The 16,340-nt window shown below is 33.7% G+C and overlaps 1 protein-coding gene across 7 annotated transcripts; it reads left to right on the top strand.

Moving 5' to 3' along the window:
* The first annotated feature begins 10,871 nt into the window (after positions 1-10,871).
* On the top strand, positions 10,872-15,963 carry LOC104096991 (uncharacterized). 7 transcript variants are annotated; one of them, XM_009603477.4, is made up of 7 exons: positions 10,872-11,011; positions 11,215-11,283; positions 12,203-12,338; positions 13,706-13,776; positions 13,862-13,979; positions 14,092-14,213; positions 15,623-15,963. In XM_009603477.4, exons 2-7 carry the CDS (start codon positions 11,240-11,242, stop codon positions 15,780-15,782), a joined length of 651 nt encoding a protein of 216 aa, XP_009601772.1. In that variant the 5' UTR covers positions 10,872-11,011; positions 11,215-11,239; the 3' UTR covers positions 15,783-15,963. The 7 variants fall into 7 exon arrangements, with proteins under 7 accessions (XP_009601772.1, XP_009601773.1, XP_070047838.1 ...); XM_009603479.3 differs by lacking the exon at positions 10,872-11,011 and adding an exon at positions 11,414-11,497 and having other exon boundaries at positions 11,144-11,283; XM_009603478.4 differs by lacking the exon at positions 13,706-13,776 and having other exon boundaries at positions 13,842-13,979.
* The last annotated feature ends 377 nt before the right edge of the window (positions 15,964-16,340 follow it).

Below are 16,340 nucleotides of genomic sequence, written 5' to 3'. Positions count from 1 at the left end.
TAAAAATATTTTCGGTTCGGTCGGTTTTTTCAGTTCGGACCGAAATATGCCCACCCCTAATAGCACTTGGGCTGAAGGAGTCCCTCAGAAGTCTGTACACACCCTCAGTGAGCGCAGGTACCTACTGAGTACGAGTGTCGAGTGCCGAGTGATTGGGAGGACTTAGTGACTGTGAGGACTGATTGACTGTGAGGATTGAGTGACTGAGTGAAATTATACTATGAGAATATGTATATGGTTTCATCACTGAGTGCATCGCATTGACATGAACATTTGACATATATGCATAGAGATGCATTTTCCTCATGTTGTATGGTATCACGTTATTCATTATTTCTCACATATATTGGCATATGGGAAAAGTGATACATTTTACACTGGCTATCTGGAAAGAAAATGAGACATCTTATTTATTATTGAAAGGATTTTTGGGAAAATTACTGTTTTCAAACTTACTAATATTTTTGGCAACTTCGGTAAACGATTTGGGTTTTCACTGATGTACTTGAAAGGGCAGAACTATTTTCAAAAATCATGATTTTATTGAGCATTTTATCTCTGAGTTACTTCGGGTATTACTGTAACGACCTGGCCGGTCGTTTTGAGAGTAATAGCGCTAATTCCCTATTTACTGTTTCCCCCGTATTTTTTTCTGCTTATGTGACTTGTGGGAGGTTTTGTTTTTGGTTTTGGAGTGTTTTGGGATACTTAGTCCCTAAAACGGAAGCTTAAGTCTTACGATTTTGACCGTAGTCGGAACTATATGAAGACGACTCCAGAATGGAGTTCCGTCGGTTCCGTTAGCTCCATTGGGTGATTCTGGACTTAGGAGCGTGTCCGGACTGTGAATTTGAGGTCTGCAGTTGATTTAGGCTTGAATTGGCGAAAGTCAAATTTTTGGAGATTTTGACCGGTAGTGGACTTTTTTATATCGGGGTCGGATTCTGATTTCATAAGTTAGAGTAGGTCCATAATGTTAAATACGACTCGTGTGCAAAATTTGGGGTCAATCGGACGTGATTTGATAGGTTTCGGCATCGGTTATGGAAATTTGAAGTTTCAAGTTCATTAAGTTTGAATTGAAGGGTGATTCATGATTTTAGCGTTGTTTGATGTGATTTGAGGGCTCGACTAAGTTTGTATGATGATTTAGGATTGGTTGGTATGTTTGGTTGAGGTCTCGGGAGCCTCGGGTGTGTTTCCGATGCCCAGCAGATCGATTTTTGGACTTAGAAGGTTGCTGAAGTTTTCTGGTGTCTAAGTTCTGGTTTCCTTATATGCGATCGCGTAAGCTAGATGGGCGAGAGGATGGAATTGTTCTTCGCGTTCGCGGACAGGGGCATTCGAACACATAGTAAAGGGAGGTGGTGCTCAGCGAACGCAGAGACAAGGTCGCGTTCGTGTAGGGTTAAGTAGACCAATGCTGGGTCACGCGCTTTGCTCATCGCGAACGCGTGAGGACGTTCGCGATCGTGTGAGTCTGAGAGCCAGATCATCGCGTTTGCGTGGTGTTTTACGCATTCGCGTAGAGTTAATTTCTGGGGCAGCAAAGTTGTTCTTCGCGATCGCGATTAAGGAATCACTGGGCAGACTTATATCGTTTCCAAAAACGGGGGTTTTGCCATTTTATCAAAACTTGGGTTGGGAGCTCGGATTTGGACGAGATTTTGAGGGAGTTTCAGAGATATCGATTGGGTAATGATTCTACACTCTATTTTGGTTATATTCCACTAATCTATCATTAATTTTCTCTTTAATTTCGAATTTTTGGGGTTGAAATTGGGAAAAATTGGAAAAACTTCTTCAACAAAGATTTCGAGTTTTGAAAGGGGATTTGTGATCGGACTTGAGTAATTTTTATATGGTTGGACTCGTGAGTGAATGTGTGTTCATATTTTGTGACTTTTACCCGATTCCGAGACATGGGCCCGGGTCGACTTTTTAGGGAGAATTTCGGAATTTTTGTTTAAGTATTGATTTCATTAATTAGATGAGTCTATTATGGTTGTATTTATGATATGTAATTGCTTTTGGCTAGATTTGGGCTATTCGAAGCCGGATATTCGTGGGAAAGGCATTGTGACCGATTGATTGAGCTTGGTTCGAGGTAAGTGGCTTGCCTAACCTTCTGTGGGGGAAACTCCCCTTAGGATTTGGTACTGTTTTAATATGTGAGCGCCGTGTACGTGAGGTGACGAGTACGTACACGAGCTATTTGTTGTAAAACTTTGTTCTTCACTAAGTAATAACATGTTTCTCCTTATTTGAGCTATACTAGCATATGTAACTATCATGTTTAGTTTAGGATAGCATGCCTATGTATCTTAACTGTCTATCTAAACTCGGTGCAGCATGTTTAGTGAAATTTTCTGTTTTTCCTTGACTTGAACTTAGTTTCAATTGTAGGTTTTCTTGTTGTAACTGTTATTTCCGTTGGTTGAGCTGCATATTTATTTGGGACTACGGAACTATATTCCGGGAGATCCTCCTGTACTGCATATTTACTTTGGGACTACGGAACGGTATTCCGAGAGATCTCACTGTACTGCATATTTACTTTGGGACTACGAAACGGTATTCTGGGAGATCTCACTGTACTCCATATTTACTTTGGGACTACGAAACGGTATTTCGGGAGATACCCTGTACTGCACATTTACGTTTGGGACTACGGAACAGTATTCTAGGAGATCCCCTATTGTATTTATGTGTACTGCATTGTTACCTTCTATGAATTCTTTCTTGTTAAATTTCAGTCTTTATTTTACTGCTATATTTTATTCTTGCCTCGCCTTATTATTATTTATACCAGTAGGGTCCTGACCTGACCTCGTCACTACTCGACCGAGGTTAGGCTTGGCACTTACTGGGTACCGATTGTGGTGTACTCATGCTACTCTCTGTACATATTTTTCGTGTGCAGATCCAGGTTCTCCTTATCAGCCGCACTATCAGTGAACCGGGACAGCTTTGGAGACTTCAAGGTATATTTGCCACGTCCGCAGACCTCGGAGTCCCCTTCAACTCTTTCCCATGTCCATTATCTTATGTATTTTTCTTTTGTTAGACTCTGATGTATAGAGACACTAGACTTTCCTTTTGTAGTTTGTGATTTATGATGTTTCGAGTTTTGGGATTACTGTGTATTTTTGAATAGTTGGTTATTGTACAAGTCAGGCGGCATGGTACCCAGTTATATTGTTACTACTACAGTTAGTTATTAAATTTATGTTTTCATTTCATTATTCCGCAAATGTTAGGCTTACCTAGTCGTAGAGACTAGGTGTTGTCACGACGTCATACGGAGGGAAAATTGGGTCGTGACAATTACTTATTTGATATTGTTATGAACTATTGTTAGTTATGGAAGTTGGACTCTGACCTTGGTACAAGCTCGTCACTACTTTCAACCTAATGTTAGGTTTGTTACTTATTGATTAAATGGGGTCGGTTGTACTCATACTATACTTTTGCACCTTGCGTGCACATATTGGCAGCTGGTGTTGCTGCGTTCGTTGGGAGCTGGATCTGAAGATATATCTGCGTTCCGGTTGTAGCTGCCTCTTGTTCATGGTAGCCTTAGATTCATAAAACTCTATTTATGTACTTTTCAAACAGATGATGTATTACTTTATACCAGCTTTGTATACTCTATTTTTATAAGCTCATGATTTATACTATTAGTCCTTGGGGAATGTATAAGATTTAGATATTTTCTTTTACTTAATTGTCTTGTTAAATCACATTGGAATTGGATAGTGGATAATTGGCTTACCTAGCGGATTGGGTTAGGTGCCATCACGACTAGTCAGATTTTGGGTCGTGACAAGTCAACTCTCCGATCAACTCTTTTCATTTTAGCTTCTAAAATAAGAATTGTTCTTTCAATTTAATTTCGAATCTTCCGAAAACCAAACTCGACGACACACGCAAGTCATAATACATATTACGAAGTTTTTCGGGACCTTATGTCGTTGAACGGGGCGTTAATTCTTAAAACAACAAGTCGGGTCGTTACACTTTATAATATAGTCTTGAAAGCTTGTTCTTGTTAAGGATTTAGCTTTGATTGTGCTTCCCGAGACACTTGTATGACCTTTTGATTCTTAATACTATACTAACCCTTTTTACTTTGTGTTCTAATATTTTTAATCTCTAACGCTCTTTTTATGAAATAAATCTATGTACCCTAAGAATTATTTTTAACTTGAAAAATAATTTTACTCATATGATGAATTCAAAAAAATACTTGAATTGGATTCCCTTGCTAAATAATTAATTGAAAGATTTAATTATTTAGTCTTAAAATAAAGAAATAATTTATCTTAGGTTGATTCAGATTCTTAATATCAGTTCATCATTTTTTGAATTTTTAATCCTAATTATAATTTTACCCACAGTAAATTTTATTTTCAAAGAGTAAAAAGATCGATCGGACATTCCACTTTTAGATCTTTATGTTTGCAGAATCATTAGTGTTATTGACTCTTACCAATCATTTTTCTTTCTCTTTCCGACACATTTATATTTTCAAATATTTTCTTAGTTATTTTTTAATAATTCGGTATACTTTTCAATATTACACGAAAAATTAATAGTAAAATAATATTATTTGAGTAGGAAAGCAGTTTAATATAATTTAAGAATATTTTATCGTGGGAATATTTGTTTTTCTCAATCAACGCTTTGTGCAGTCCATTTAATATTAATTTTATTTTTCTTTATATTAGATTTTATGGAGTGGTAATGTATTGTCAATACAGAGAATTCTCATGAAATTGATTCTATTAAGCCTTCCTACATAATTTTAATAATAATTTAATAATCAAAATTTTATTATTTTTTTAAAAAATCTTAAATATTAAAAAAATAACATAAAACGTATTATAGTCCAAAAAATAGGTTTATACAGCTATGTCCTATGAGTTATTCTATTTATTATTTTAGAGCTATTTTGATTTATCATTATTGTATTCGTATTTTTATAATAATATAGGCTCACCTTTTCTAAATTAATTTGGATAATATAATACATTCCCAAATTAAATTAGTAATAGGACAATATAATACGTTTTCAAATTAAATTAGTAATAGAAATATTTAAGAAATATATCCTAAAAGCAATTAGTATTACATGGCTAAATATATGTTTCTATCTCGAACGTAATTATATTAATAGGAAACCTAACGTGTTCCTAAATATTTTATGTTTACATGCTAACATATTATATGTTTATGCCCGAAAGTTTATACTAATAGAATTCCAAAAAGTAATCATGTAGGATTCCTAACGTGTAGTATTATGTCCTAAAACTAATAGCATTATAAGGCTAATGTCTAGAATTTTGGTTATGTTCTTTTGTTGTGAGTTATTATGATTAATATTATAAAGTTATTTTTTTAAACCAACATTATATTCATACTTTTATAATAATATAGATAGATAGATAGATAGATGAAGAATCAAATTCATCCTTCAACCTTAAAACATGTATATACCCCCTTCGTATCTCAATATTCAATGACTCAAAACAACATGTTCCAATGAATTTACTCTACAACTTGAAGATAGACTCATCTATGTGAAAGCAGAGGCGGAGCTAGGATTTCAATTTTATGGGTTCAATTTGTGCATATAACATGAATTTTTTAACACGAATGTACTATTTGAACAAAAACTACTGGGTTCGACCGAACTCTTAGCCGAGTTTCTAGGCTCCGCCGGAAGTACAATATGTTGCATATGAAAACAATTCTAATTTCTTTCCTTCTTCATAAGTGTGCATATGAGAAAGAAGCACGAGAACAAATTAATCAATAAACAGTCAAAGGAAAAGGACTAAATCAAAGAATCCTTACTATCAAAACCGCATATTCTGAGATTTTGAGGTTAATTCCATATAGCCCCTGATCGATTTATTTATCTATTATACTAATAAGATTATATATATAATTATATTTATCACATTAAAGCAATTAATTTTTACTTTCCATAACTTATAATTACTAAATTTTACTTAATATAACAGTAAAGTCATAAAACTATTTTGTCTGAGATTAAAATGACTAAACTTTACTCCACTATAATGGTAAAATAACAAGCTTATTGTAGAGGAATCTGTCATTAGTACTAAGTACTCCCTTCAAGCCACAATAAGTGACCAGTTTGTTTTAGGCACGCCTATTAAGAAAATACTAAATTCTATACAAAAATACTTAGTATGACCAAACTATCCTTAATTAAATATTGGTCACATAGTTATAGTGGATTTAATGTGAGGAGTAAGAAAACTTTTTAGGGATATGCACATAAGGGTAAAAGAGTAAAAATAAATTGAATTTTTTCTTGATTACATAAATGGACACTTATTTTGGATCAAAATAAAAAAATAAATTGGTCACATATTATGGACCGGGAATACCAAACTAGTATAAGATTTGGTGTACTTTTCACATTAATATACTCATATATTATAGGAGTATAAAGCTCCAATCAAATATGTTTCTAGGGTTTCCAAACTAATCCTCTATCTATTTCAGTTGATGTGAACATATTTACTTTTTTATCCATTTCAAAAAGAATGACTCCTTTTTAAATTTGAACAATTTAGCTTAAATTTATAATTTTACCCTTAATGAGAAGTTTTTATAACCATATAAATATTCTGGGTCCCTTTTTGATTTGTTTAGACTACAAATTTTAAAAATATTTATTTTTTCTTAAATTTTGTGTCCAGTCAAACAGATTCGCATAAATTAAAACAGAGAGTCTTTAGTAATTGGAACTTGGATGAGCCCCACGTGAGGGGGGGCCAATGAGATTCCTTGTTACAATGAACAATTCATTAACGGAGGGTTTTAAGCGAAAACCAAGGGAAGTTAATTAATTATTATGATAATTTAAGGTTCTTGCACGTCCATCTAAAAAAGACGGACAAGTGTCAATCATCAGTAGAATTACAAATAGACACACCAAAGACCAAGAATGTGATTTCCCAGAGGTTGAGTATATGGTTTCGAGCTAACTTAGAAATTTTTGTTTAGATCATATATTTATATTAAAAATTTATTAAATATATATAAATATTTAATTATAAAATTAGTATTCTTTCTGATTCATAATAAGTTATTAAACAAAAATAATTAGTATGACTAAATTATCCTTAATTAAATATTCCAGCATAATTAATGTGAGGAGTAAAATATTTTTTAAAGATACGTACATAAGGGTAATTTTAGAAAAATAAATTTAATTTTTTCTTGATTATATAAATGGACACTTATTTTGGACTAAAATAAAAAAAATAAATTGGTCACTTATTGTAGACGAGAGAGAGTAATTAATATGAACTATAATTTTATAAATTTCAAATCATAACTTCGTCTCAGTCGATAATACCTTCCGAGTATCCATGAAGTGAAGTGTTTTTCTCCCTTTTATTAATGAAGTAATTGTTTCATTGAAATCTAGGAATATACTTCTACTTCGATGTGGTTTAAAAGTAATGGCTGGCCTATATGATTTATTGGCAAGACAAATGAATAACATCTTTGATATAAAGATATATTCCTTTTCCTCCTATTATGCTTTGACTTACTTCTATGTGTAAGAAAGGAAAGGAAATCTTACGAAATCATGTTTATTGTACTTTCCAGATTAAGTTGATAGTTAGCTTTTGTTTTAGTTTTTCGCAAAGACATAAAACATTTTTTTAATGGAAGATTTGCAAACTCTGTTTTCCAACCTTTTAAAAGATTTTTTTTTTCCTTTTTTGTGTTTTTAAAAGATATGAAAATTGACTTAGAAATCTTCAAAAAGAAAAATTAAATTTGCAAAAGCAGGTCAAGCAAACACTTTTCCCGAAAATTCCAAAATTAAATTTGCAAACTTCAAACAAACGCTAAGAGAACTAGATAGTCCAAAATTAGTATTTAAAACCTAGTAAGGAAAGCAGAGATTTTATAGCCAATCTAGGAAGGTTTATCCTGGATAATGTTATTGATTGTTATTATCATGATTCATTTTATAGCTCTAAACAAGAAAGTTAATCATTGGGCTTCCAGAATCTTAATAATTTAGTTGCTTGGCTACCTAATATTTACCTTGTCCGTGATAATTTGATTCTTAACCTTGTAATCCCTCGTTCATTTCTCTTTCACCTACTTTCATATATATATATTTAAATTATTGGACTTCCTACAAAATATATTGCTTGTTAATATATACCATTATGCCCAAAAGAATACTTGTTTTTTCGGCAGATAACCAGTTTCCTGAGTTAAGTAATCTGCCCGAAAGATGGGTAATATAAAAATAAAAAAATGTTGATTAGCTGCAAGTTGCAGCATCACATGATGAACATAATGCAAGTTGCAGTATTGACAATTATGTTAGTACTCAGCAGTCAAGAACGAGCTAGATATTCATAAACACCAAAAGGGGAATAAATTCATTATCTTTCCGCATTGGGCCTGAAATACTTTATCGACTCAAGAATTTGATAAGTTGATATACAATAATAATATACCCATTAAAAATTCATAAAGTGGAGTCTCGGGAGGTAGAGTGTACGCAGATCTTACCTCTAACTTAGAAGGTAGAGAGGTAGTTTCTCAAATACCCTCGGCTCAAGAGAAAGCATGGCAAAAAAAGGTTAGATAAGGATAATCAATTCAATACAGTATGAAAATGAAAGTAACGAAAGCGAGTAAGTCATGATAAAGTAGTCTAAAAAGGAGCAACAATTATCACACATAAATAAGATAATCCAAGTACCAGAAACAATAGATAATGGCAGAAATCAAAGGGTAAGAAACTATAGATCAAGATAAGTTGATATAATGATATCGAAAAATATTGCATTGCTTCAATATAATTATTGCTTCTGGTAATGCTTTGAAGAAGACAACTTGTAAGTCGCGGTAAGTTATCGATTTGGAAACTTTTCAACATTAAGAATAAGAATAGTAAAAGAGAGAATGAAAAAGGTAAATATATAAATAATAATACGGGCCCCTATTAGTTAGGATTTAGGACATAAATGAGACAAAAAAAAAATAGTTACCCTACCCATGTAAGGAAACAATTCATTAAAAATTATTCCATTCTCTAATTATTATTACGATCCTCACATTAAAGTTATTGTACTTTCGCTCCAAAAGTTCTTTTTAAATTTAAATGTACACACATTTTTTTAATAATACATATATAATACATCTTTACGAAAAAAAATGGGGCCTCCAAAAAGTTGGGGCCCAAGCAATTGTTTTACTGGCCTTATAGTCGAGCCACTCATATATGTGTATTATATACATATAATATACATATTTATATACTTTTTGTCTAGTAAATATAATTAGTTTCGGGGGGAAGTGCACAAATAACCACTGATAAGAGATGTCTTTACTTTTTAGCGACTATTTTAAATGTATTTACTCTTTAGCCAGTGTTTAATAAATTTTTACCCGCCAGACAAAAATACCCATGTGCTAGACATAGGTGTTGTGTAAATATTAAGGACATGGTGTCTTTAATTTCATGAATGTTGTGTAAATGTTTAGGACAAAGTGTCCTGTATTTGCACCTTCTACTGCTAAACTTTAAAACATCATGTCCTTAACTTCATATGTGCAGTGTAAATGTTAAGGACATAATATCATTAACTTGTATTTGCAACTTCTGTTGTTAAACTGTAGGACATCATGTCCTTAACTTCATATGTATAGTGTAAATGTTAAGGACATGGTGTCCTTAACTTCATGTATGCAATGTAAATGTTAAAGACATAATGTCCTTAACTTGTTTTTGCACCTCCTCTTGTTAAACTTTAGGACATCATATCCTTAACTTCATATGTGGAGTGTAAATATTAAGGACGTGGTGTCCTTAACTTCATGTGTTCATTGTAAATGTTAAGGACATAGTGTCCTTAACTTCATGAGTGATGTGTAAATATTAAGGACAAAGTGTCATATATTTGCACCTTCTGCTCATAAACTTTAGGACATCATGTCCTTAATTTCATATGTGCAGTGTAAATGTTAAGGACATGGTGTCCTTAACTTTATGTGTGCAATGTAAATGTTAATGACATAATATCATTAACTTGTATTTGCAATTTCTGTTGTTAAACTTTAGGACATCATGTCCTTAACTTCATATGTGCAATGTAAATATTAAGGACATGGTGTCCTTAACTTCATATGTGCAGTGTAAATGTTAAGGACATGGTGTCCTTAACTTCATGTGTGCAATATAAATGTTAAGGACATAATATCATTAACTTGTATTTGCAACTTATGTTGTTAAACTCTAGGACATCATATCCTTAACTTCATATGTGCAATGTAAATATTAAGGACATGGTGTCCTTAACTTCATATGTGTAGTGTAAATATTAAGGACATGGTGTCCTTAACTTCATGTGTGCAATGTAAATGTTAAGGACATAATATCATTAACTTGTATTTGAAAGTTCTGTTGTTAAACTTTAGGACATCATGTCCTTAACTTCATATGTGCATTGTAAATGTTAAGGACATGTTGTCCTTAATATTTTACACATCACTCATGAAGTTAAGGACGCCATATCCTTAATATTTACACATCACTCATGAAGAAAGGGTAAAAAAGACTTTTCGTATCAATTTTAATAGAGTAGTGACTATTTTTGCTCAACATTAAAAGCACTGGCTAAAAAGTACATGCCAATTAAAAAAGTGGCTATACCACACCATTTCTACTTAGTTTCGGCCGGCCGAATTTTGCCCTTTAACAGTTTCTCCAGCTGATCCAACTAAACCCAACAAGCCCAGACCGCTAAAGAAGCCCAATCAAGGCGGATCAATCAATCATGAGTCGAAGCGAGTCCCTAACACGCGCAGAAAGGGAACGTGGCCAACCGACCAGTTAGCACTCATAAAAGTTCGCGACCCGTAAGTGAACCAAATTATAGTACAACATCGTGAAAGTGAATTTACGAATCGATAATTCCAACTCAGAGAATCATAGGTTGTTTCTCTATTTAAGCAAACAATTGAAATCTCAGTCCAAATTTATCTGAAAATATAAATATAATCGGAATGTAAAGAATTCAAATAGAGCCAAATGCATATAGAAGATTCAATCGAACTAATTTAATTAGTTTTCCTATATCATCTTCCTTCTCAGTTATTGATATTTGATTTATCCATTTTTCTTTGTTATTATATCAGAGATTTTAATCAAAGATAGATTTTAATGGCTGTAGCTTCTGATCAAGCCACAACCATCTGCAGTCACTGGTAAGTTCTACCCCCCCCCCCCCCCCACTCCCCATTTTGTTGGAATTTATACCAATATTACTATCTGGCTAAGCCTGCCCCGTAATTAGGCTGTGAAAATTATCCAGACAATATTTGTGTTTGTTTGTAGCTGCAGTTTTATGCCCCTAGCGTGGGCACACTTGTATGGTATCTATGCTGGTGGGGGTAGCAGGTACCCGGTGCAATAGCAAAGGTGTGCGCAAGCTGACTCAGATACCACCGTCATAAAATAAATTATGCAGACAATATTTGGGTTTGTCTGCCTCTATTGAAGAAGGAGAATTGTATAAAGACAGTATACAAGTGTGTTTTGATGATTGTGATACTTGGTAGATAACTGTGCTTGAGTCTGTAATCTCTTCTGACACCATCTTGGTGTGTTGTTTAATGAAATACTATTGATTTATCAGCAAATATTGATCATGATTTAGCTTGATTAATGGGATATATTAGTTGCAAGTTGTTTTTTCCTATTACTGATTGCAATGTGAATAAGGTCCAATTTTGGAAAAGTAAATACTAGCTAGTTTATTGGTGTCTACTTGTGGATTGCCATGTTGGCGGAAGTGAATTCCTTATTGAGTACCCTCCTTTTGCTGCCAATGGAAACTGAAGAGTTCAGGTCTTTAATAGATTATGAATTAATGCGTTGTGGATAATACACTATAAAATTCGACAATGAAGTGATGAACCTTACAGCTCTATATTTAAATCTAAGCTATACGACATATAGTTTAACAGCGGGTTGCCATTCGTGCACGACCAGTCGTACCATGCTAGATGTCATCTTTATTCATGTTTCAACCTTGTATATTTGTCAGCTTCTTATTCTACATATTATCTTTTCCTATGTGCTTGTATATCCATCAATTGCTAATTTGAATCTATATGTTTCCAGTGACAGAGAAATTCCATCTTCCAATCTTGATTTGCATGTTGCTCATTGCTCCCGGAAACTTGAAAAATGTAAAATCTGTGGGGATATGGTTCCAAAAAAACATGCAGAAGAACATTTCTTGAGCACTCATGCTGCAGTAAGTGAACCAATTTATTTGATCTCGTCATTTTGTGGATGATGCCGAGAGATTTTACAGGGAAAAAGTTCTTTATTTCTCCTTCTCTAATTGAACCTTCAACTTTTAGACGCAAGGATTTCTCAATTACCTTAACTGTATCATTTGGTCCAACAGATGTTAGTCCCTTTCTAAGATAGATTTCTAAATTTGATCCATTCAATTGCATTTATTTGCCTTCCAGTTTGCTCCCAGAACTGTTTATGTGAATCTGCACTTTCATCCAGCTGACGTGTTTGTAAATACATAGTTTTGTACATCATTTCATGGTTGTGCAATGAACATTTTTCATGATGTTATGTACGGTGCTAGGCATTGCAATTGAAGTCCTTGCGTAAAGAATGGACCTTAAATGGAAAATATATGATCTTATTCTTGAAAATTAAATAAATAATTTAAGAACTTCAGATTAACGCTAAACAACACAAGAGGTGAAGTGCTCTGATGATTGAATGCCAGCCCACCCCACTCAAAAGATATATTAATAGCTAAACTTTTCGGGGTTACTAAAATCATGATACATCCTTATTGCAGGGGTTGAAGCTCTAGGTAAAGAAAAGAGGCACCTTTTCTCTATGGTTCCCCTTAAGTTGATTTTGTCTTATATACTACCTTAAGAAAACAAAAATAAGATCCTTTTTTTGTTCTGATAAGTAAAGAATTTTCTTCGTGTGAAAGCACCAAGTAGGTGCACAGAAAATAGCCAAGATCTGTTGCAGTTTAAAGCGCAACGTGCTATTGAAGCATGAGTTTTAGTGAATACAAATGAAAGAAATTAAAATGTGTTTTTCATGTAAGAAAAAATTACTTTAAACTCAAACAACAATTATATGTAAAAACTACACAATTAAGTATAATATATGAAGTAAAAATCATGTGAATCAATTTTAAAGACCATTTTGAATTTCTGATCAGATACAAAGATGAAATTTTAGTTTTTAGTTCGGGTCCAGTGACTTGTCTTCTTATACTAAATATCTAATTTCCTATTTCTAATAATTTTATACTCAATGTTTGCTTAACAATTAATACATCACATTACTATATTCATTGTTAATGTAGGCTTCTTCAATGTAAAGTCCATGGGCAATGAGGTGCACACCTTATCGCCTTGGTGCTAGAATCAAAGCTGTGTCTATACGAGGCTAAGCCTTCAGCCTGTACTGCACCTAGTTCAGGGCTTAAGAGTACTTGAACATAGTCTTTTACAACATTCTATCTTAGTGTTAACTTATATCTCTGTCTTTTACAACATTCTATCTTAGTGTTAACTTATACCTCTTACTTCCTTTTCGATTTTTTGCATTCGATGAACACATGTTTTGTAGGTCTTCCCACCTTTTCTGCTTCTACCAGTCTGTTCTGTTTTACAGGAACATTCTTTTCCCACTTCGTCATGGTATGAGTTCTTTAATAAGCCAAATACAACCTCTCAATGTGATTGTTATGCATGTTAATTTACAGGTAGCCTGTTCTTTGTGTAGCGAGAGAATGGAGCGTGAGGTGTTAACTGTTCACAAAGGTGAAAATTGCCCACAAAGGATTGTGACATGCCAGTATTGCGAGTTTCCTTTACCTGCAATTGATTTATTTAAGCATCAGGTTATAATGACTATCTATGATTAGGCTTCTTTTTCTATTTTGTAATTGTTTTGGTTAATTGATCGATCTTCAGTATCCTGCTGTTTTTATAATATCTGCATTCCTTTACCAGGAAGTTTGTGGGAATAGAACAGAACTCTGTCATCTGTGTAGCAGATATATTAGGCTCCATGAAAGAGATGACCATGAGAGTAGATGCAATGGAGGCACAAATATCGTTGCGGAATCCTCCAGGTATTATGGACCTAAAATGTTTATTTAGTTTGCATTTTGCATGTCCCCTTGGTCGTTTTGAGCCATTCTTTCTATGCTGAGTGGATCTTGGCTTTGATTCTTTGGTGATGTTTATGAGGTCCAACTGTCAAAGCCCATTGGAAGCATGTATCTCTCTGTCATTCCTACCTTAACGTAATTGTTGCACAGACATGCATTTATGATGCTTATTTTTTGCCTTCCTCGCTTATGGTACAACTAGTCTATGTATCTTGTTTCAGTTATTAGTGAACACTGACTTATAAGACAGAGTTCCTCCGATAAGATTGTCTAAAAGGATATTGGATAAGCTGCTTTTGAGCTATGTATGAAAATCAGTATTTCTCCTACCTGGACATGAATATAGCATAAGAATCTCTAATAAAATCTAGGCCATACATGACTGGGTAGTGACATATGTTTATACACTTCCTTATTTCTCATCCATAATGCAGTTGGTGCATATAAATATGTATATACTTGTTTCCTTTATGTTTTACCTACCCAGTAAAAGTTGATCAAATTTTTTAAGGTTACACTTGAACTTATTCTTCTCTCTTTGACGTTATTTCTTCGTCTATCTTATCTATGTTAATCAAGAAAGTGTCTGGTTTTCTGCCAGCTTCGTCCCCCTTTTATATATTTGATTATCTCATTTTGGAAAGAATCTTTAAATGGATCTCACATATTTAGAGTCTCTTGGCATTCTTTGTTTATCAATTTTATGATATATTACAGTGCTTGGAATGGGCATCCACGTTCACAAGTCATAATAGTACACTACATGTGAAACCTGAAATCAAGGATTACAAGAGTTACTCAATAAGAAAATGAGCAACTGTTAGCTCATGCTATGCCCTATGCAGAAACTTTATGGTTTTAGAAAAATAATACAGGTGAAAGGGTGTGATTTTACCACCATTCTGTGGAAGTTAGTAAAACTCAAGTTGCACCTAGATATCCGCATGTGGTCTTTCATGTCGCTACATTATGCATTTCTCTTTGCAACTTGCCATCTAATCCCGTTGTAATTGTTCCCATCATATGTCTTGATCAACAAATGCTATGCACCAGAGGCAGATCTAGGATTTAAATTTAATAGGTTCAACTTCTAAGATTCTCAACACTGAACTCATTGTATTGTTAAAATTATGGGTTTCGGTTTAATATTTTTTAAGATTTTAGTAGGTTTTTACATATATATCTATACTCTGTGTCGAAAGTTGTGAGTTCAGATAAACCCGTAGCTAAAGGGCTGCATCTGCCCTGCTATGCACTTCTAAACCATCTACCACTACTCTTTAACTGTACTTTTCTGGTGCTATATCTTGTGTTGTATGCCAAGTGCTCTGGTCTTTACTTCTTTTGTCCCGCTTTTGGTATTTTTGAAGGAACATTAGTCCAGCTGAGAGAGATCGTGGTGCTCCTAGAAGGCAGCCACATGAATTTTCCAAGAAGCGGCTTCTATTTACAATTGCAATAACGGGCGTTGCTGTTTTGTTTGGCTCGCTCATCTTCCAGAGGAAAGTTGAAAACAGTCAAGTGCCCTAGCAGCTTTACTGTAATCCGTTAACTGATTGTTTATCTTACTATCAGATCTGCGTTTACAATTCCTAATGTACCTAAAAGCAATTAACATGCAAATCAAAGATGAGTTCCACTAATATATGAACAGATATGGTTGTATGTACAGTTGAAGCTGATCAAAATAATGTAATTGCCTTCTTGAAAACATCCCATCCATGACAAAAAGAAGAAGAACTCTTCTAGAGCTATGGAATGCAATGATTTATTTGGAGTCACAACTGCAGAATGTTTCCCTTATTTGGCTTGTTTGGTTGGAAGAAACTTTACGAACTGAGTTTCCACTATATATGTACTTGAACTGTTGGAGGACTCATGAACACTAGACTGAATGCCCTTAAGTTACTGTTGTTTCTGTCAAAAGATTCAACTATCCTTGACTGCATAGTCAGAACAAGCATGAAGCACAATTACTTGTTGCAATGTTGAACCTCATGATTATCTTATCTTAATTTTTAGGTTAGTGGAAAACACTTTTAAATAAGTCTTCATTGCACTGACTCATATGCAGATTTAAATGTCTCA

This window comes from Nicotiana tomentosiformis, chromosome 12 (genome assembly GCF_000390325.3).
Source record: "Nicotiana tomentosiformis chromosome 12, ASM39032v3, whole genome shotgun sequence".
Lineage (NCBI taxonomy): Eukaryota > Viridiplantae > Streptophyta > Magnoliopsida > Solanales > Solanaceae > Nicotiana > Nicotiana tomentosiformis.
This window is presented reverse-complemented; position numbering and strand designations above follow the sequence as displayed.